General features: G+C 46.8%; 1 protein-coding gene across 1 annotated transcript; it reads left to right on the plus strand.

Moving 5' to 3' along the window:
* Nucleotides 1–21,794: 21,794 nt before the first annotated feature.
* LOC124297777 (uncharacterized protein K02A2.6-like) lies at nucleotides 21,795–22,790 on the plus strand. The gene has a single exon (XM_046749089.1). It carries the CDS (start codon nucleotides 21,795–21,797, stop codon nucleotides 22,788–22,790), a length of 996 nt encoding a protein of 331 aa, XP_046605045.1.
* Nucleotides 22,791–23,008: the final 218 nt, after the last annotated feature.

The raw sequence follows: 23,008 nt of genomic DNA on the forward strand, positions 1-23,008 counted from the left end.
GTCGCCCAACTGACGACAGGTACCCTCGCGAAGTCATCACCACGCCACTGCCAAGCTACGGGGTACCCGAGACTGGCCAGCCAATCAACACCCCGCGACAGCGGAATTCAACGATAGCGATACGCTAGATTGTAAGAATTGCGTAACGAGAACCCCAATTCGATCGGGAAAATTTTGACTATGGATGGCGCCTATGTTCGGGGCATGTTCGAATTGCGGCTCCGATTAGCAGGACTCGTCACTTGAGCCCTGGCGACAGTTCGCGACAGTTGAGTAGAGTCAAAATTAAAAGGAAAAAAGAAAAGACCTGTCTGAAGTGTGTGTGCCATGGCCGAAACAGGAGTTGGCGCGTTCTTGGTGTGGTTGCGAAGCGGTAAGCGCTATTAATTCTTTGCAAACGCATTTCGAGTGCAAGTAGATCGGCGCACCGGCACCCGGTTGGCCTAGCCCTTCTTGAGTTAGAGTAGTACTCGAAATTCGTTTGCCGATCTCCTTGATGATGGCCGTAGCCTGAGTTTCGCGATAACGCGTAGAGTCAAGTGGATCCCTGTAAAGTCTCGCGTAGAGTCACGGTTTCGAGTGGGGAACAATTTCGGAGTGAAATTAAGTGCGGCCAAATTCCGCTGCACAGGGTCTCGTCGAGTCTGCGTACGTAAAAAAGGTGGTGAACTTTGGGGAAATAGGGACTACGACTGGAGCTCGGATGCGTCATGAGACGCTATACACTCGCACGATCAAAAAAGCTTCCTAGAGTGATTAATTTGGTCGCGATTAGCGCGTCGAGTCACGTCTTTTTGATTTAGTTTACGAATGCTTGTGCATCAGTAAGGTGGCGACTAGCGCCCGTAGAAATAAGATATTAGCTAGATTCAATCACGATTGCGATTAGCGCGTCGAGTATGATCTAGATGACGTTTTTGTTTAGCGGTGTATGATTAAGTGACAAGTAGCGTCGTAGTCGAGGCCGATCGCGGGCAGCGCATCGAGTCCGACTTTGTTTTTGGTTTTTGGGAGTTAGGGTATTATTAAGACGGCGACTAGTGCACGTAGGCCGTAGAGGTCTCCTAGATTTATTCATTTTTTTTTATTATTTGGTCTGTTTCCCCCTTTCTCATTTCTTTTGGATTAAATTTAAACCTGTGTATTTGGAATCGCGAAGGACAACTTGCGCAGTCGTATGATTATTTTTATTTTTATTTTTTTTTTGTAATATCGCTGACGAGAAATATATTATTGGAATTTCATAGTGATTTGGCCAAACCACGCGTTGGCTTACTTGTGTTACATCTCTCTCTACCCAAAAATTACCCCTCCCCTCGCCGCGGTACTGAGCTATCGAGTATATGGTCACGGTATTTCGCATTACCGATTTCGAGGCGTGTTAATCACGCCAGGCGCCCAACAAATTTCGCGATATCGTTTTAGGTCTAGGGTACATCGTGGACGCCGATTTATTGTGTACGAGGTAAGTTCTCGGTCATTTTCTCCGAGTGATCGAAGAGCGGTAAAAATCACGTCACAAATTGGCGCCCAACGTGGGGCCTTCGCGAAATTTCCGCTATAAATTTCCGAGAAAGATAGTAGCATTGCGCGTTTCGGAAATTTCGACTTAGCAACGGCTAGCGCGCGCGGAACCAAACAACAGCGTTCGGAGAATTCGGGGGAGAGAGGTCGCGAGACACTTCGGTCAAGCGTGTTGACGTTTGGAGCACAGCGGGACAGGTGTGAATACGTAGCGAGGAAATAAAATTGTATACAAAGGGTGGCGAATAACATCGAAAATTTGCGATTTACGACTCAGGCTACGAGTTAACGAATATACCGGGTGACTAGAAAGTACACCACGTATATTCGTACCTCCCCTCTCTAATAATAGGAATAAAATCGCCTGCCGTTATCGCCTATCTCTTGCTTGTGTCATATTTTATTTTCTTTTGTTATTATTTTTGATTTCGGATTTCTTTTTGTCTTTCCTTGTCTTCTGCGGTTTCGGAATTATTTTTTTTTGTTTTGTTGTTTTTTTTTTTTGTTTTGTTGTGTGTTCCACGACGGCTTTTAGCATTGCGGTCAAAAATTATTTTTTTTTGTTTGTTTGTTGCTGGCGCGACAATATTTTTTTTTCTTTTTTTTTCTTTTCTTCTCTTTTTTTTCTCTCTCTTTCTTTTTCTTTTCTTTTTTTTTTATTTTTATTTTTCTTTCAGCTCGTCTTTAGTTTTTTTTGTTGTTCTCTTTTGTGGTTTTGTTTCATTTTGTGTACAATATTTCTTTTGCTGGCGCTTTTATTTCGCAAATAATGCTATCACTAAAATATTCGCGGTGATTTCACTAATACGAGGAGACATCTCTCTCACATTCTGCTGTGGCTTAGGGAGAATAGCGAATCAATTTAACAAGTTCCGCGGAGGGGTCCATATTGGATACCCTTGGTTGCGCTCAGACTCTACCTACGGCTTTTGTCTTTCGGTGCGAATAGTTGGGTTTTGCGTGCTCTTGCTTTCATCACTTCTTTTTTTTTTGGCGTGCTTTCACCTTAATCACGGTTCTCCGTTTTTGCGGGCAAACTCAACATGGCGGAGGTAACCGTTGGCGCGTGGTTGTACGACATGACGAGCGATGAGCTCAAGTTGGCATTAGCGACCGCGAGGGTAAATTCCACCGGTAACCTACTGGTGCGTCGTGACCGGTACGTACGACACCTCTTGCGTGAGCGCGGGGATTTGACGGTCACCTGGGAACCAGAGGACGAGGATGTCTTCGCGGGGTTGGCCGAATTAGCGACCATTACGGAACCGGCGCGGGAACAGCCCCGAAGGGCTAGCGATTCGCGGCTGTTAGAACCCGTGAACATTACCATCGCGACCCGGCTAACCACGGTAGCGACGACGAGTACGGTGGTGAGCGTAGCCGTCGCCTCGGCGGCTATCACCACCTCGGCGGTGTATGGTAGCGCCTCGCGACCGACCGCGTACCAGGTTTCGACGCGAATACCCTTCCACTCGATTCCGTTTTCAATGGCGAGCGGAGCCCAGGGGCACTGGGGAGAGGCCTCCCCAATCCAGGGGCACCGACATGGACTGGAGGAACCCATCGTGGATTCTACCCGGCTGGTGGCGGGGGCACCAGCTCCGCGGGTCGAATTCCGGTCGCTACCGGTCGATCCCGCAACAATTCCTCGCGATATGGCGACCGCTGCCTGGCCGACCTGGGCCCGGGATTCAAATATCGAATCGCGTACCCGGGAAACAATTCGTGACATCCCGAGGGCCCTGCGAGGGTGGAACCTCAAGTTCTCTGGGATTGGCGAGCCGAGTGTCGAGGATTTCTTGACGCGATTGGAGGAGTGGCGCAGTTTGTCGGAATTGAGCGAGAACGAAGTGTTGAGTTCGCTCACGATGATCTTCTCGGGCGTGGCCTTGGAATGGTTGCGTTGCGAACGAGATAGCTGGGTCACGTACGACGAGTTTCGCGCGGCATTACGTTTGTGGTTCGGGGACGGGACAGTCGGAAGTCGCGTGGAGGATCAGCCTAGGTCGCGAATTCAGGGATCAGTAGAGTCAGTGACGGAATATCTTTCCTGCGTTCGAGGGTTGTTGAGGCGGACGCCGCGTCCGTACACTATGGAACAGCAACTAGACTTGGACTTTAAGAACCTGCGTCCCGAAATTCGCGAAGTCCTCCGTCGAAGGGAAATTCGTACGTGGAGCGGAATGATCTATCTCGCCACGAAGCGGGAACTAAACCTCGCGTTATCTCGCGAATACCGCCCCACGCCCACGCCGAAAGAGTCCTTTATTAGTGAGTTAGCGTGCCGGACCAAAACCGCGGCGGCTCGAGGCGAACCTGGATTAGCCGCAATTACCGAAGCAGGGATCGAGCCAACCGTAGCGCAGACGATAGACAAGCTGCTCGCGGCCCAGGTGAAAGGGCTCGAGGAGAAATTGTTGAAGGCAATGGCGGTGGCGACCCAGAGGGGTAAATCGAGCGGCGCACAGCCAAGTGGCGGAAGCCCGGCTCCAACGAGGCCGACCTCGCCGAAGCGACCCGCGCGAGGACCAAGGAGGGGAGCGGCCCCCTCGGTTAACCAGCCGGCCACGCGCGTGCCCCGGGCCGTACAATTTCGTGGCGACAAGGTGTGGGACGAGAAGTTATGTATGAATTGTCATCGTCCCGGTCACCGATTCAACAGCTGTCCGGACCCCTTGCGAATCTTTTGCTACCATTGCGGGTACGACGACGTCTATTCGACGGATTGTCTGCGGTGTTCGGGAAACCAGGGAGGGCAGCCTCGCTAAGTGTCGGCGCGGCGCCCCGAGTGGTAGACACCACGGCATTGCGTGGCGTCGAGGGGGAAATCGCGACGTGCTTTCCGATGCAGACCATGGAGTTCGGTCAACGCTGGTTTTTGCGGGTGTGTATCGGGGGCACATGGGTCAGTGCGTTGTTAGACACCGGCTCATTGCGAACATTTCTCGGTACGGTCGGACACCAGATCGCGTTAGAGTACCGGCGACCGGTAAAATCACCCAGCTGTTCGAGTGTCGTAGTGGCAAATGGATTGGTAGAGTCAATAACCGGAGAGGTAGAGCTGCCGATAACGTTGCTGGGTGTCGCGCATAAGTTTTCGTTGCGGATTATCCCCACCCTAGTTGGAGATTGCGTCCTGGGCATGGATTTCGTGCGAAAATTTGGCTTTTCGATTGACGGCGCGCGCGAATCATGGAGAATCGCGAATATTCCGGAATACGAGGGAAAATTTGAGGAGGGTCGGCCGATCCCCGTTACCGAGGTGTCAAGTTGTAGCGGTATCGTAGAGCTAGGGGATGCCGAGAATCGAGAATTACAAGAATTCTTAGCGAAGGAATTAACGAAAGTCTCGGGAGACTTGGGTCTCACTCATCTCGCGGAGCACGACATAGACGTGCAGGGAAGCGCCCCGATCAAGCAGCGGTACTATCTTGTATCCCCGAAAGTGCAGGAGGCTATTAACGAGGAGGTAGACCGTATGCTCGCGGACGGAGTGATCGAACCCTCCCAAAGTTCGTAGTCGATGCCAATCGTGATGGTCAAGAAGCCAAACGGAAAATATCGGTTCTGTTTGGATTTTAGAAAAGTAAATAGCGTTTCGAAAAAGGATGCGTACCCGATCCCGTTTATGAACGGTATATTGGATAAATTGCGGTCGGCCAAGTACATCTCGACTATAGACTTGAGTCAAGCTTACCACCAGATTCCCTTGACACGCGAGAGTCGCGAAATAACGGCGTTTACGGTCCCAGGTCGCGGATTATTCCAGTTTGTGCGGATGCCATACGGGCTTACCGGAGCCCCGGCCACCTTTCAGCGGTCAATAGACAAATTAATTACTCCCGAGATGGAGTCGCATGCCTTCGCGTATCTCGACGATATTATTGTGGTGACCACCGATTTTCGTTCGCACTTAAAATGGCTATCTCGCGTTATCGAGCGGATAGTGTTGGCCGGGCTTACCATCAACCCGGAAAAGTGTGAGTTTTGTCGTAGCAAAGTTCGGTATCTAGGGTTCAAGGTGAACCAGGACGGCCTACAGATCGATGCCGACAAGGTGGAACCGATTCTCGAATATCCCGCGCCGAAAAACCTGCGGCAATTGAGGCAATTTTGGGTATGTCTTCGTGGTATCGGAAATTCATTCCCGAGTTCGCGAGTGTGGCGGAGCCCCTTACCCGGTTGTTGCGGAAAGATAGGAAATGGGGCTGGAGTAGCGATCAGGAAACGGCGTTCAAACGCATAAAAGCCGCGTTGACGTCGGCTCCTGTTCTAACGTGTCCCGACTTCGAGCATGAGTTCGTCGTGCAGACCGACGCGAGTAGCTTTGGTATTGGCGCCGTCTTGACACAGACTATTAGCGGAATTGAGCGTGTGATCGCGTACGCGAGTCGGACCATGTCGGACGCGGAACGTAAGTATTTCACTACCGAACAGGAATGCCTCGCGGTGATTTGGGCCGTCAAGAAGTTTAGAGCATACCTAGAAGGATATCACTCCACGGTGATAACCGACCACGCGAGCCTAAAATGGTTGCGGGAATTGCGGAATCCGACGGGTCGGTCAGCTAGGTGGGCGCTCGATTTGCTCGAGTACGATTGCGAAATCAAACATCGAAAGAGAGCGATGCACCATGTGCCCGATGCACTATCGCGGATGTACGAGGGCGAAGACGAGGGGACGGAGCAGCTAGCCGCCCTCGACGTGGCTGGGGACGGCAGACCAGGGACGGAGCGTAAGGCCGTCTGGGAAGTCGTCGTCGATCCCTGGTACCAACATCGCGTCAAGGACGTCCTGGACTACCCACACAAGTTCCGAACTTGGTTGGTAGTCGAGGGGCGTCTATACCATTTCCGGGCGGACCCCTTAGTCGAGCTAATACTAGCGGACTTGGCGCCGTGGAAATTGGTGCTCCCGAGGGAGCAGCGATCGCGGATTTTTGCGGAAGTCCACGAGGACCCCCAGGCAGGGCATCTTGGCGTCGAAAAGACCTACACGCTAGCGAGAGCCGACTACTACTGGCCCGGAATGTATCGCGATATAGTTTTGATGGTCCGAGCGTGTGAGCGTTGCCAGGAGTGCAAGGTACAGCAGGTGCCACCAGCGGGCCTTATGGGTCGACGGGTCGTCGACACGCCCTGGACTGTGGTTGCGGCTGACGTCATGGGTCCATTTCCCCGAAGTCGCGCCGGGTTCGAGTATTTATTGGTTTTCGAAGATCTATTCACCCGGTGGGTGGAGGTAGCGCCGTTGCGACAATCAAACGCGAAAAACATTCTTGCCGCGCTGGAAGATCTCGTGCTGTCCCGATGGGGTACCCCGGAGGTGCTCCTGACGGATAACGGCACGGAATTCGCGAATATGTCCGTCGACGAACTGTGCGCTGCGTACCATATTACCCACGCAAAAGTACCGCCGTATCACGCGCAAGCGAACCCCGTGGAGAGGGTAAATCGCGTAATAAAGACGATGATCGTAGCGTACATCGAGGCAGCTCATCGGGACTGGGACGTGCACCTTCACGAGTTTCGATTTGCGTACAATACCGCTGTGCACAACTTGCTGAGAGTCAGTCCCGCGTTTTTAAACTTGGGTCGCGATCCCAAACCACGGATGCAGTTGCGACGGCTCGTAGAAGGTCCCGCGGAAATCCCCGTTCCCCGTCCCGAAGTATGGGGGGACCGAATGGCGAAATTATGTGAGCTGCGTGACTTAGCGACGAAATGCGTGACTTATTACAACCAAGGGCACCGGGATATCCGTTTCGAAGTAGGAAAGTGGGTGTGGAAGCGAAACCGAGTTCTGTCCTCGGCCGCCCAACAGGTCGCTGCGAAGCTAGCCCCCAAGTTTGCCGGTCCATTTCGCGTTGCGCAGGTAATCTCGCCCGTCGTCTACGAATTAGAAGATAGCGAAGGAGGGGGTCTCGGTAGACACCACATAAAGGATTTGAAGCGGTACGTGGAGTCTGAGGCAATTGCGCATAGAAACGGGGAGGAACCGTGAGGGGGAAATAGGCTTCCCGGGGGGGAGAAAAGGAGGAACCGACGATAGCCACGATCCTAACTGACTCTTCCCCTTAGTTGGCGGAGACGTGGCGAGGGAGGAGAAGGACGTGAGGGCCATCCGGGACCTGCTGGCGTGGGAGAGGATCCCGCGCCCACCCGCCTTCACCGGGTGGCACCCAGGGCGGCCTGCACCGGCGACCTGGCGGCAGTGGCTGCAGCAGGAGGGTTGCTGGAACTGTTGGTGGCAGTTCCACGATTACCGGGACTGCGCGGAAGAGCTGGGAGTCTTCTTCCGCCGATGCGGATGGCCGGGGTACATCAAAACCACCTGCCCCGACTGCTACAACCAGCCCAGCAGGCCCGGCAGGGGACCCCCTGGCTGGTCACCAGCAGAAACCCCAGCAACCCCCGTAGCGAGGGAGGTTGCAGCGATCCCCCCCTTGTTTGCGTGGGGAGTCACCCCACCACCCCCCAGATTCGCGAGGGGAGTCACCCCGCCGCACCCCAAAATTGCGAGGAAAGCCCCCCCGAACCCCCCTATTGCGAGGGAAGCCGCCCCGTCACCCCCCACCGTTGCGAGGGAGGCGGAACTATGCGTGGAAGTCGAGATGCTCCGCCTACGGATCGTGACGTCCGCGACCGGCCGGGGCCGAGACCGGGGACGGCCGGGAAGGCGAGGCCCGGTCTAACCCGAAAACAGGAGAGCCGGAGAGGAGAGAAAGAAAGACGGAGAAGAATAAATAAAATAATCAACCAAATTTGACTGGCGTCCCGTTTCTTTCCTAGACCCCAGGTGGCAGATTCAGATTGAGATTTCAGGTCCGGTGGCGAAGTGTAGAGCTCCCTTAGACAACCTTGGCGTAAGGAAGGGGACCAGTTGAGCTCGCGGAGAATAAAGGAGGACACTCGAGTAGGCGTCCGGCCATACCGCAGAGAAAAGTTTTTTTTTTTGTTGTTTTTTTTTTGTTTTATCGTTCTTTTTGGAGGGAGGTTCTCGGTGAGTACCACGCAATGGCGTGTGGTTACTTCGAGCTTGCGGTCACCTTGCGAAGTTCGGCTCGCGGGATGCAGCGCTGGCGCTCTGGCACCCCACGTTCCGTCTAGGGTGGGGGGGGGGGGGGGGGGGAGTTGTAACGTGGCATTTCGGTTAGACCTGCCCGTTACAAGAGACTCCCTGAACCCTGGGCGGAATCTAGGAATTAGGGGTTCAAAAATCGAGTAGAGAAAAAATCCTAAAGAGCGCCAGAACTGGAGTCACGCACCCGGGCTTCAACAGGGACGAAATCACGCATTACGAATAAGATATTACAGGCTTTTGTTTTTACTTTTTTTTTCGAGTACACCGGCTACCAGCCAGCGACCAACTTCGACACCGAGGATATTTTGAGGCAAGGCGGAAGCGATTCCCGCTGGCGGCCGGCGCGCCGCAGCCTCCCCGCTCCCCCCGCCTACGCCGAACCGTGGCAGCCGCGGGAGACTAGCGAGCGACGAGGGAGCACCACCCCGCCCAACCCCAGGACCCCGCAGAGCGGCGCAGGGGACAACATTGCGATCTAGCCCTAAGTTCTGCGCCGCGTAGCGACGACAGGTGCGCGTCAAATTGCGCAATCCCCAAAATCGATGGCAGATTGATTGTTGCGCATTCTTAGGGTTATGACGTCACGAAGGATTCGCGGGACGAGATCGGCGTTGCGGCCGATCGGCCAGATGAGCTCACTCTCGTTCTGGCGACGATCGGGAGTGGAGAGCTTGTTCTCGCGTAGAATTTTTTTTGGTTGAGTGTGACGAGTAGCGTGGGTATTTGCGAAGCAGAATGGAGGAACACCGTCACGAGGGAGTAGGCTGCTTTGTGGCTTGGATGTGGAGCGGTAAGCGCTGCTAATATTCTTGCGAGAGAATTTCGAGAGATATTAAATAAAGGCTTGCCGAGGAACGGATAGCCATAGAGGATTTGCATTAACGACAGTACTCGAGATTCTTTAGCCGATAAATCTGCTTGGTGACCGTAGCCTGAGTTACGCGTAATAAAGTAGCGCCAATTTCGGGTGATTGAGAAGTTCGAGTCGAGTCACGGGTTGAGCCGAGACGCGGTGGTCTCGAATTTGCGTGTAATCAAATTCTGTTACACGGGGTCACGTCAATTTATTACGATACCACCTCATTTCTCGTGTAGGTCGCGAACAGTCTAACGGGGAGCTTTCGAATTCGCGACCGCGTCCCGCCGTCGTGGAAACCGTTGAGCTCGGGTGCGTGTGAACGAATTTTCTTTTGTAGAGGACCGTCGCGGGTGACGCGACGAACCTTCTCTTTTTCCTTTGGACTTTTGTATTAATCATTAGAAATAAGGTGGCGATCAGCGCCCGTAGGCATAAGTAATTTTCTTTCTTTTTCTTTTGTTTGATTTATTACCGATCGCGGGCAGCGTCGGCCGAAAATTCGGTCCCATTTCCGGCGTGGAGTTTATTATTAAGTTGACGATTAGTGCCATTCGGTAGAGGACGATCGCGGGCAGCGTGTCGGGTCCTGTTTTGTTGTTAATTTGGAAGTTAGCGGTTATCGTTAAGACGGCGACTAGCGCACGTAGGCCGGAAAGGTCTCCTAAATGTATTGATTTTTTTTTTGTTTTTGCTTTGTTGTGCTTATATTTAAGCCAGTATCTGGAATCGCGGCGACGACGTTCGCAGTATTATTATATTGTTACAAAGGGTGAAATCACCCGTTTTGCCCCCTCTTTGATGATCTAGTAGTCAGCATAGATAAAAGACGTTTATAAACCTCTTATGTCTTTAAAAAGAATAAGGTTGCTGCGCCAACCAACATTATTGTAAAAACAGTCTTGTTTCAGACTTTAAACAAGAAACACGTATCTTGCATTGAAAGCATTTATCGCGATATTTTATTCACGCTCTTGATTTCTTTTGATTTGATAATAAGTAAACTTGCGGATCCATATTTTATTAACGTAACGTCCAAAACGTTACAATTGGTGTCAGAAGCGGGATCTTGAGTTCTTATTAATCGAGTTGATTCAGTGCGTGAAATACGTGAAATAAACTATGAGTAGCGGTCGTTTGACACGCTCTCGTCGTCGGGAAAGTGGCGGAGAAGAACATTCTATCACCGAAAATCCGCGGGTTCCCGAGTCTATTTGTGCACCTTCAGTGGACTCTTTACCTGTCCCTACGATGGTCTCAGTCTCACAAATCGACCTACTGAGGATTATGAGCCAACAACAAGAAGCCGCCGAAAGATATCAACGGCAGCTTCTGGATACGTCTAGTCAACAACAACAACAACTTGTCCAGTTGCTTCAAGAGCAACGAGAACAGTGAGAAAGGGAGCTTGCCTCTCAGTTGGAGCAACGGAGGCTAGACAGAGAAGCTCAAGAGCGTTCCGAGACTAGTCTTCACGAACTACTCCGGACAACTGTGGCGGCTCTTCAGTCCGTTCATCAAATGAGTGGCACTGGAGGACTAGCTGTTACACCGCAGGGTTCCAGAGTTGTTACTCCGCTTCCCTCTCCTGTTCCCTCTCCTGTACCCGTTCCTACTGTTCAGGAGATCCGACATCCAGGACGAATCCAGGATGTTCGAGATTCAAGGTCTGTGCCTTTTACTAGGGGAGTAGTTGAATCCCCAGTTTGTAGAAAAAGAGTAAACAATGAGGTTGATTTTTCCGAGCCTCTGTCTCAGGTTCGGCCTCAATACTCTCATTTGAGTCAATTAAATAATTCGAGACTTCCTGAGGTTGCTTCTCAGATTAACGAGAAACCTCTTTATCCTTTAAAACCGCCAATTTTTGACGGAAAGATTCCATGGGCAGATTATGAACGTCAGTTTAATACAATTGCTAAACATAATCAGTGGGACTCCGCCATGAGGGCCCACAGTCTTGCCTCTTGTCTTCGAACGCCGGCTGTGAATGTTTTAACGGCATTGTCTGAGGAAGAAATTTCCGATTATGAGAAACTTAGTTCTGCACTCAAATTGAGATATGGAAATGACCACTTGACGAAACTGTATACGGCACAATTACAGACAAGAAGACAGGGACGAGACGAAGACCTCGTGTCTCTTAGTCAAGATATTGAACGGTTTTCTCGTATAGCTTTGCCAGATCACGAGCCGTCTCGTAATTTATTAGCAACACAAGCTTTCTTGAATGCGATCAATGATCCAGAGAGTAAAATGGCCGTTGGAACGTCGGGCCTCACTTCTCTGCGGGAGGCAACGGCCAAAGCCCTCGAGGTGGAGGCAATGAAGAGACAATATTTTGGGCCGAACAAGCTTCGTCGGATTGAGGTATCCGAAAACACCTCAAAAAGACGAAGTTTTGAACACTCGGAGGAGTCAAAACCTCAAAATTAGAAAAATAAAAATAATAATAGTAATTTTAAACCAAGAAATCGAGGTTCTTTTCAAAACCAACAAAACAAGCGTATAAATAAGAACGCGGTCATGACGAGTCAAACCGGCTTGGCCTGTTTATTTTGTCATAAAATAGGACATGATGCTAATCATTGCTTTTTACTTAAAAAGAATAGTAGAGAACCAATGCAAGGCTCGAATTCAAACTCTTTTAACTTGCGTAAGAAAAATATAGAAATAGAGGAAGCAAATCCTCAATCGAGTTCTTCAACAGGAACTCACCCAAAAAACTAATTTCAGATGATTTGTCAGGGCGAAAATCATCGCAGATTGTTGGAAGTGAAAGCCCTCTTAGAGAATAGTTTTTAATTAGAAGTCTACGACAGTCTGGTCCTTACGCGCGCGGTACTGTAAATGGCGTCGATTGTCTGTGGGTAATAGACACGGGCGCGGAAGTAACCGTAGTTCGATCGGATCTCTTTAAATCCGATGACCAGATGGTTCCCTCTTTTTCTCTGCGAACAGCCACTGGAGAGACGACCCCGGTTTTGAGACAGGTTACTGTCCAAATTAATCTTTTTGGGTGTATCGACTCTTCACATAAGGTTTTTATAGCAGATATAGAGGATGAAGGTATTTTGGGAATAGACTTTCTTACAGCTCATAACTGTGTTATCTCGACTAAGAGAAATTCACTAGCTTCAAACAATCGCGAAATAACTCTTTGTACAAATAGAAATGGAATTTACTGGACTCCTCCTAGAATTAGAGAAATAGAACTTTCGGAGGATGATTTGCAACAACGTTTCCCTTCACATTTACAGAGCCTTGTTGAGAAATCTTCGATTTCGTTAAATTCAGCTCAGGTAGAATCGTTTAAATCTCTTTTGTTAGAATTTATAGATTCTTTCGCCAAAGATAGTGGTGATAAGGGCCGATGTACTTCTGTCAAGCACAAGATCGACGTCGGAGAGAGTTCACCAATAAAACAAGCTCCTCGAAGACTCGCTCTCAACGCTCGAGAAGAGGTGAAGAAACTTGTGGAAGACATGCTAAAGAACGATGTTATTGAACCATCGTCTAGTCCCTGGGCCTCACCAATCGTCCTTGTTAACAAAAAGGACGGATCCAAACGATTTTGTATCGATTACAGGAAGCTGAACGATATAACGAAGAAAGATTCTTACCCTCTACCCAGAATCGACGAGACACTCGACCTGATAGCTGGTGCAACTTGGTTCAGCACCATAGATCTTCAGAGCGGATACTGGCAGGTCGAAATGGATCCTATAGATAAAGAAAAAACAGCTTTTGTTACGGGCTTAGGAGGATTATGGCAGTTCAAGGTTATGCCGTTTGGTTTGAGTAATGCCCCGGCTACCTTTGAACGAATGATGGAGGCTGTTCTCCATGGGCTCACTGGCAAAATATGCCTCGTTTATTTAGACGATATAATCGTTTTTGGCAAGAACTTTGAAGAAGAAGTTCAAAATCTCAGACAAGTTTTCGCTAGGCTGAAGCAAGCAGGTCTGAAAATGAGCCCGAAAAAATGCCATCTGTTCCAGAAAGAAGTAGGCTTCCTCGGACATATCGTTTCAGCACAAGGTGTGAAGACCGACCCATCTAAAATAGAGAAGGTTTCTTCTTGGCCGACACCTAAGAATAAAGAACAAATTCAAAGCTTTTTAGGCCTTTGTACGGATTACAGAAGATTTGTAAAAGGTTTCGCTAGTATAGCTAAACCTCTCCATCATTTGACCGGAATCAAGATTCCTTTTGACTGGACCCCGGAATGCGAAGAGGCTTTCAAGAAATTAAAAGAAAATCTTATTTCTTCGCCGATTTTAGCTTATCCTGAGGTCGAAATTCCTTTTATTTTAGATACGGATGCCTCTCTTTCAGGAATAGGCGAGGTTCTGTCACAAATTCAGGGAGGTCAGGAGAGAGTGATAAGCTATTTCAGCAGAGTTTTGAGTAAAACCGAGAGGAATTATTGTGTCACTCGTAGAGAGCTTTTAGCTGTCGTTAAGACCGTAGTACATTTTCATCATTATTTGTACGGCAGGAGATTTTTGATACGTACAGATCATGCTTCTCTTAGGTGGCTACTTTCGTTCAAATCTCCCGAAGGTCAGGTAGCTAGACGGTTAGAAAGGCTCGGTCAGTACGATTTTGATATTCGTCATCGAGCAGGAATTCATCATGGAAACGCTGACGCTCTCTCTCGTAGACCCTGCGAGGACATACCAGAGTGTAAACAGTGTGCACGATTAGACAAAAATCGTGACCCCTCTCTTATAATACGGAAGATTTCTTTCGAAAATAACCAGGAGGAATTGAGAAAATCGCAACAAGAGGACGATACTTGGAATCAAGTGAAGTCTTGGAAAGAAGCGGAAACTCGCCCGGACTGGCAGGATATATCTTTAGCCGAGCCAGATTTGAAAATTTATTGGGCTCAATGGGACTCTATTCTTTTAATTGATGGAATTTTATACCGAAAATGGGAATCTGCAGACTTGAAAGAAATCAGGTGGCAACTTTTGGTTCCCAGATCACGAGTTCCAGAGATTCTTGCTCTTTATCATGATTCTCCTGCAGGCGGACACTTCGCGTCAAATAAAACTCTGGGCAGAATTCGCAACTTCTACTTTTGGCCCCGTTGCCGGATGGACGTTGAAGATTGGTGTCGAAGATGTCGAATCTGCACGGCAAAGAAAGGACCTCGAGCGAAGGGACAAAGCTCTCTTCAAATTTACAACGTGGGAGCTCCATTTGAAAGGATAGCAATGGATATTCTTGGACCTCTCCCGATAACTCATTCTGGAAATAAATATGCTTTGGTTATTGCTGATTATTTTACTAAGTGGCCAGAAGTGATCCCTCTCGCTGATCAAGAAGCCTCCACTGTAGCACAGGCATTCGTTAAAGAATTTATTTGTAGACACGGAGTTCCTCTAGAACTTCATACTGATCAAGGCCGAAATTTTGAGTCAACCTTAATGAAAGAGGTTACTCAGATTTTAGGGGTTAGAAAAACTCGTATAACTCCTTTGCATCCGCAATCTGACGGCATGATAGAGCGTCTGAATCGGACTTTGCTACAATATTTGTCGTCCTTCGTAGAACAGAATCAGAGAGACTGGGACTCCTGGATCCCTTTCTTCCTCTTATCTTACAGATCTGCGATTCATGAGACGACGAAGCAGACGCCAGCCCTCATGCTTACTGGAAGAAATCTTCGACTTCCGTCAGATTGAGAGAAAGGCCCTGTTCCTGTGCAAAGACAACATCAAACAGATTATGCCTTTTTATTACAACAACGTTTAGAAGAAATTCATCACTTTGCTAGGAATAGAATTTCTATGGCTTCAGTTAAATTGAAAACTCGTTATGATATTCGAGCCAGAGATTTAAAATTTAATCCTGGAGATTCTGTTTGGTTTTTTCAACCTCGAAGACAGAAAATACGATGTCCAAAGCTACAAAGAGATTGGGAAGGCCCTTACTTAGTGGTTAACCGGATAAATGATGTTGTTTATAGAATCCGAAGATCTCCTCATTCGCGTCAGAAAGTGGTTCACTTGGATCGTCTTGCTCCTTTTGAAGAGGATCAACCTGGAACAGTCTCTCCAAGACCAGGGACATCCTTCGAGGTTAGATCTTCAAACGAACACCCTTGACGACTGTGATCGATTTGGCCTTCTTTACAGTCGGTTATCGATTGGGAGAAGAATTTACCTTTCGGAATTCATTTGAATAAAACTCGACCGCTTACGATTATTATTGAAGGAAATATCGGATGCGGAAAAACAACTTTCACCAAGAGGTTTTTAGCAGATCGCCAGGTCTGTACACTTTTAGAACCTCTTGAAGAATATCGAAATGTAGCTGGAATTAATCTTTTAGATTTGATGTATCAGAACCCAGATCGTTATTGCTATTATTTTCAGCATTTCGCTCAAATGGTTATGTTAAATAGACATCTGCAGACGACTTCATTGCCTGTAAAGGTGATGGAAAGATCGATATTCAGTAGCAATTATTTTGTAGAAGCTCATCGAAGGTTGGGTAATTTTCGCGACTTCGAATCTCATTTATTGACAAAAAATTTTGATCTTCTCATTCGCTCGTCTGAGCTCAGAGTAGATCTGATTCTTTATTTGCGAGTTTCCCCAGAAACTTCTTTTGCTCGAGTTAGTTCCCGTTCTCGTGAGGAAGAATCGAGTATTTCTTTAGAGCTACTCAGAACTATTCATGAGGTTAATGAAGATTGGCTAGTAAAACAAAGTTTTTCTTCTTTATCGGCTCCTGTTTTAGTTATCAATGCAGAAGCTACAGCCGATCAAGTTTTCAAAGATTTTTGTATTTCCTTAACATGCAGATAGTATATAATTAACTTATACTCGCTTTATTGAGGGATACACTTAATTAAGTAAAAGACATAAAAAATGATAAAATAGATTTTCTTTATTGAAAAAACATAAAGATTGTGAAAGGTTATGTTTAAAAATTCATTTTCTTGCAATCAATATTTTGCGTAGCTGGTCTCCATTTTGTAGGTTCAAGGCGTGATAACGCTTAGACGAAATCGGGTTTTCGGTCGGCTCGATTTTACTACGTTGAATCCAATGTTGCTTCAAGCGTTGCTCTATAAATAAGAGAGAGTGATTTTAAGATGAGTTTGCTCTTTTTATTTGCATCTTTCAAATTAGAATTGAATCATTTCTTTTAATTGAAAGACTTTTCAAAGAGCTTACATTTACTATCGTTGAGAAGGAGTCGGATTTCAGCGCGACTCCGGGGACCGTTGCCGTGTCGATTAGAGTTGAGTTCTGGTCAAGTACCTTCTTCGGGTTCGCGCTCCGTCGATGAGGTGCCGGACAACGGGAAAGTGGCCTTGTCCGACACGTTATCGACAAGGTCTGGGGCAATGAGAAATCGATTTTGGATGATGCCCCGACCGGCGTCCGTGCCGGCCGGAGAGCAACAACGATGTTTTCAATAAGAGATTGTTTGTTTTCAAGAGATCTTTTGTTTTCCTGAGGGTTTTGTTTCCTTCTAGAAATTTCTTCTTCAGAATCGAGTTTTGTGTCGGATAGGCTTTGGTTTAATAATGTGAAAAGAGCCACGATTATTTTTCGAGGTCGATGAGCGATTGCTTGATTTTCACATTTTATTAACCTTAAGTGTCAGTTTTTGTGAGTACTTTTTCAGGTTACTTGACACAGCCTTTTCCCATCCAATCTTTCCCCGATTCCTGAAGATGACTGGTGGTCTTATTTTGAAGAAGGACGCAGAAATGATTCAGATAAGATCGTTTCTTTTCTTTTGAATACATATTCAATTTATTTTATTCAAGTATTCTCCCAAATTCACTTAGTGAATTTGAATTGTTATACCATCACTCACATTCGTCCTTCCAAAACTCTAGGGTGAACTATTTCTAAAGAAGATTAGGATGAGTCACCCCACTATTTCCTTATTTCCTATGAAGAGAAGTCTGTTTTTATCTTATTTGGTCCTGGAATTGTCGGTTCCCGCTTCGATGTTTTCATCCGAACCTGTTTCGGAGGGATCCTTCATGAAGAAGATTGAATTTCTTCCCGACATCAATCTGGGCCGTTGCCCATAACTTTGAATTCATGAAGCCACATAACACTCAATAACACTAACCTTTATAAAACATGGCACATAAATTTTTGAGATTATTTAACGCTCAACTATCTGCTCAAGGTTTTCTGTGGTTTACCTTGAGACTGTGGGCAAATGCCAGATAGTAAAAAGGGAGTTCTTAAATTTTTAGAGCCACAGCTCCAACTCACCTTTGAGCACTGACTACTAGACTACTTTTATAATTGTTTTATCTTTTCCGAGTCGGGACGACGCTTTTCCTCGGGGGGGAGTAGTGTTACAAAGGGTCAAATCACCCGTTTTGCCCCCTCTTTGATGATCTAGTAGTCAGCATAGATAAAAGACGTTTATAAACCTCTTATGTCTTTAAAAAGAATAAGGTTGCTGCGCCAACCAACATTATTGTAAAAACAGTCTTGTTTCAGACTTTAAACAAGAAACACGTATCTTGCATTAAAAGCATTTATCACGATGTTTTATTCACGCTCTTGATTTCTTTTGATTTGATAATAAGTAAACTCGCGGATCCATATTTTATTAACGTAACGTCCAAAACGTTACAATATTATTTTATTTTTGTAGTATCGCTGGCTGAAAATATATGGTTTCATTTCGTTATTGCTTTGTAAAATAACGTGTTGGCGTACGTGTGTCGTATCTCTCTTTACCCGAGAGTTACCCCTCCCCTCTCCGCGGTACTGAGCTGCCGAGTATATGGTCGCGGTATAGCGCATTACCGATTTCAAGGCGTGTTGATCACGCCAGGCGCCCAACAAATTTCGCGATATTGTTTCAGGTCCAGGATACCTCGCGGACGCCGATTTATTGTGCACGCGGTAAGTTCTCGGTTATTTGCTCCGAGTGACCGAGGAGCGGGAAAAATCCACGTCACAATATATCTATTGTTTTATTAAACTATGAGTCTTTATTTACTTCCTACATCAACATTTAACAGTGGCGACAAGGATTGATACGAACCTCCGTGTGTGAGAATTGTGAAATCCTGCGTTACGGTGGACTAAACGAAAAAGTGTTTTAACCACGTGTCGACAAATGAAAAGAAATGGACGAATAATTGATGTCGGGCAAACTTTCCGACTCTTCGTCTATTTCAAAAAAACATGTGAATAGCAGCGAGAGTAGTGATGAAAACGAGAGGGTAAAGGACATTAATAAAACGGTTCAGGTGGTTATTAAAGAAGAAGCTCAGGTAAACGGTGATCTATTACCTAATCAACAAGCGAAAATGTCGTTAATCGGCAAATTATCGGAGTTCAACGCAGCTTCGGAGAAATGGGAGGACTATATCGAACGGTTCGAATTCTTCGTCGAGGCCAATAAAATAACTACGGATGCCGAAAAGTGTTGCAGGTTGCTAACCGCCGTCGGAGCGAAAACCTACGCTATTATAAAATCTCTCGCCTCACCTGCTTCTCCAAAGGATGTAACCTATGTCGACATAGTAAAAAAATTTAACGGTCATTTCGGGAAAAAAATTAATAAATTGTTTGCTCGCGTAAAATTTCAAAAACGCGATCAGCATTCGGGTGAAGATTTAAAAGACTTTGTTCGCGAATCGCGACAACTCGCCCAGGACTGTAAATTCGGGGGAGGGGCTGACAAGTTGCCTCTCGATATAATGCTCCGGGATCGGTTTGTAGCGGGAATTCGCGACGAAGAGTTACAGCGGTATTTGTGTCGACGTCACGAAGAGTCGGTCACCAATGCAAACAAAGATGGATTATCTCTCGAAAAGGCTCTCGAAATAGCGTGTAGCGTTGAGAGCACCGAGGAGCAACAAAAACTTCTCAAACAGGGGAATACGAATAAGATACAAACATCGAATGATAATAATAAGAAGACTTCGAAATCGAAATCTCAAGCGAAAGGGAATTTACAACGCGAGAAAAAGGCATGTTATCGCTGTGGAAAATCCAATCACGCGGCAGACAATTGTTTTTTCAAGGAAGCTACGTGCAACCACTGTAATATAACGGGTCATATTGAAGCCGCGTGTAAAATTAAAAAAACGAAGCAAAGCGCATCTTCAAAAAAAAACAGGACAAGCAAACAAATAAAATAAACGTCGACTCGGACTCAGACGATGTTTACATTTATGATATTACCTCGAAAACACACTCGGTTTCTATTGGGAAGAAATACGCGGTGGAGGTTAAAATAAATCCAAAAAAATTTCTATGGATATTGATAACGGCGCGGAAGAATCGTTGATTAACGAAACAACTTTTCGACAAATCTGGCTGGATTCAGAGCCAAAATGGCTTAAAAAAATAAACAATTTGCGAGCTTGGGGAAAACGTCCGATAGCCGTGAAGGGTACTACGATTGTTCACGTGGAATATAAAGGAATTCGCGTCGAGCTACCTATCGTAGTAAGTGAAGAAAACGGCGGACCAAACCTTTTCGAATCAAATTCGTTTGATAATTTTGGTATTCGTGTCACGGGAATTAACTCGCTTTCTCAAAACGAAACAAACTATAAAGAAATGCTACGAGATTTTCCGAGTCTAACGGAAGATAGCTACCCAGGGCAGCGTGGCAACCTCATAAACATTCAGCTCAAAGTAAATGCTCGTCCGAAGTTTTTTAAAGCACGCAGAGTCCCTCATGGATTTTCAGATCACGTTCACGAGGCACTTTCGGACATGGTAAATAATAAAATGTTAAATCCAGTCGAACAATCCGACTGGGCGACGCCGGCTCTCTTCGTCAAAAAACCGAATGGGAAAATCCGAGTGGTAGGTGATTATAAAATTACGGTTAACCCGTTCATTAAGGATTCCGAGTATCCCTTACCGACAGTCGCTGAAGCACTAGCTACTTTAAATGGAGGAAAAATTTTCTCACAAATCGATCTCGTTAACGCGTATAAACAGCTGCGAGTCGATAAGGAAACTGCAAAAATCCTAACTATAAGCACTCCAATAGGCCTCTTCGAGGTAAATGTTCTTTTGGATGGCTTGAACATAGCGCCACGAATCTTCCAAAAATTTATGGATTCTCGATTGCAGGGTATACCGGGTGTTCTGGTTTATCTTGATAATATGAAGATTCGAGGCCAAACGCGCGCCGAACACGATGATCGGCTCCGCGAAGTACTTAAAAGACTATCGGATGCAAATTTGCGATTAAATACGGATAAATGCGTTTTCGGAGTACCAACAATGGAATTTCTGGGATATCGTATTTCGGATGAAGGAATAAAGCCACTGGCTACCAAAGTCGAAGCGATTAAGAAGATGCTAGCGTCAAATTGCGTCAAGGATCTTCAGGCATTTTTGGGGGGATTACTTTTCTACGAGAGATTTTTGGAAGGCAGAGTAACAATAGCGGAGCCTCTACACAGATTACTTGACGCGGATACCGAATGGCACTGGACGAAGAGTCACCAAAAAGCTTTTGATAAGCTTAAAGACCTACTCATCAATGCACCTATATTGTGGCACTTCAACGATAAAAAACCAATCGTGGTTTCAGTCGACGCGTCACCATTTGGCTTGGGGGCAGTTCTTGCGCACACGGATGACGAGGGACAGGAACACTCGGTTACTTTCGCCTCAAAAATGCTCACAAAAACTCAGCGTAGATACTCTCAAATTGATCGGGAGGCATTGGCACTAGTTTTTGCGGTTATGCGATTTCACCAATATCTCGCAGGGCGGAAATTCACCCTCACAACTGATCATAAGCCGCTGTTGGGAATATTTAACCCGACAAAACCAACGCCAGAAATTGTATCTCCGAAAATCTTTAGATACTTAAAAACGCTCAGTGCGTATAATTACGAGCTAATTCATCGACCCGGTAAAAAGAACGGAAATGCGGACATGCTTTCCCGTTACCGGAAATGGCCGAAGAAGAGGAAGACATCGAGTTTGCGAACGCTCTCATGATAGAAAACTCGAATCGCAATCCTGTAAATCCCGAAGAAATCGCGGTAGAGACGAGTCAGGATACCGTCTTGAAGAAAATAAAAAATTGGGTCATAAAAGGATGGCCACGTAAACCTCAAAAACAATACGTTTGATTTTGGAGTAAAAGACAAGAAATATCGCTCGAAAAAGGCTGTTTGGTATGGGGAAATCGTGTAATCATACCGAAGAAGTTGCAGCACAGCGTCCTAAACTTATTACACGGCAACCATCCGGGGATTGTGGGGACAAAAGTCGCTGTAAGAACATTCGCCTGGTGGCCAAGAATCGATCAAGAAATCGAGTCGCTGGTGAAAAACTGTGAAGAATGTATGGAGATACAACACGCGCCGAAGAAAACTCCGACAGAAAATTGGACGGCTCGTCAGATTCCATGGAACCGCATACACTTGGACTTCGCGGGACCATTCGAAGGTCAGTTGTTTTTGGTGATGGTCGACGCCTACACAAAATGGGTAGAGGTGAGAAGAGTTCCCTCGAGACACTCACGACTAGTCATCAAGGAACTACGACAAGTCTTCGCGACATTTGGGGTTCCGGACACTATCGTATCAGATAACGATGCGGCATTCTCGTCGTTAGAAATCCAAGAGTTTTATAAAAGAAACGGAATGAAAAGCTTATTCATAGCTCCGTATAATCCACAGGCGAACGGCCAAGCAGAAAGGACAGTTCAATCGGCAAGAAATTCACTTAGAAAGCTGAAAGATGGTGACTGGGAGACCAGGCTATCGATATTTTTGTTGAAACAACACTCCACGCCGGTAACGACGACGGGCAAAACACCCGCTGAACTAATGTTTGGCCGAAATCTGCAAACACTCCTTAACAAAATAAAACCTGGAAATCAAGAAGAAGAAAATGAATTACCTAGAAAATCTAGGAACATTCGGAGTCTGGAACTTGGAATGAGAGTCCGCATGAGAAATTACCGTGCGGCAGGTCCAAAATGGGTAATAGCTACTATTATAAAGAAACTTGGGAAAAGAAATTGTGAAGTAAAAGAAGAAAATGTGGGCATTATCCACAAAAGAGACATCGATCAGCTGGTAGCACTCCCGCAGCCTCTCCAGAAAGACACACCAGGCTGCAGTCGGAATAGGTTGCTTGATTTGGCGACTTATCAACCTACCGAGGAGGAAGGGGATGATAACCCCGTTGATGAACAGAAGCAAACCGCTGATGAAGAAACACAGGATGAAGCGTCTGCTAGGCGCAAACGTCCTAAAAGAAAATGTGTGGGAGGCAGTAAAAACCGGTACCGCGAAAGTCTATTAGACGCAAGCATCGTTGACGGTCTTCCTTAACTACATATCGAGACAACAACTTGAAAACTGCCCTGAGCGCAATGTTCCGCAGGAGCGACGATCCGGGCTTAGAAGAAGGGCGAAGAAGATGACTAAGAAGCCAATGATGGCTAACAACGGATATCGACAACCCAACTACGACGGGAGGGATGTCATGTATTTGCCTGAGCGGCAGAGCAACCTTCGATCTAATCGTATCGATCGACAGGTGACACTAG

Source organism: Neodiprion virginianus, chromosome 2 (assembly GCF_021901495.1).
Source record: "Neodiprion virginianus isolate iyNeoVirg1 chromosome 2, iyNeoVirg1.1, whole genome shotgun sequence".
Taxonomy (NCBI): Eukaryota; Metazoa; Arthropoda; class Insecta; order Hymenoptera; family Diprionidae; genus Neodiprion; species Neodiprion virginianus.

What these genes read in the sequence shown, in the direction of transcription:
- LOC124297777 (XM_046749089.1), top strand. Translation starts at nt 21,795, where the DNA reads ATGGAGATACAACACGCGCCGAAGAAAACTCCGACAGAAAATTGGACG.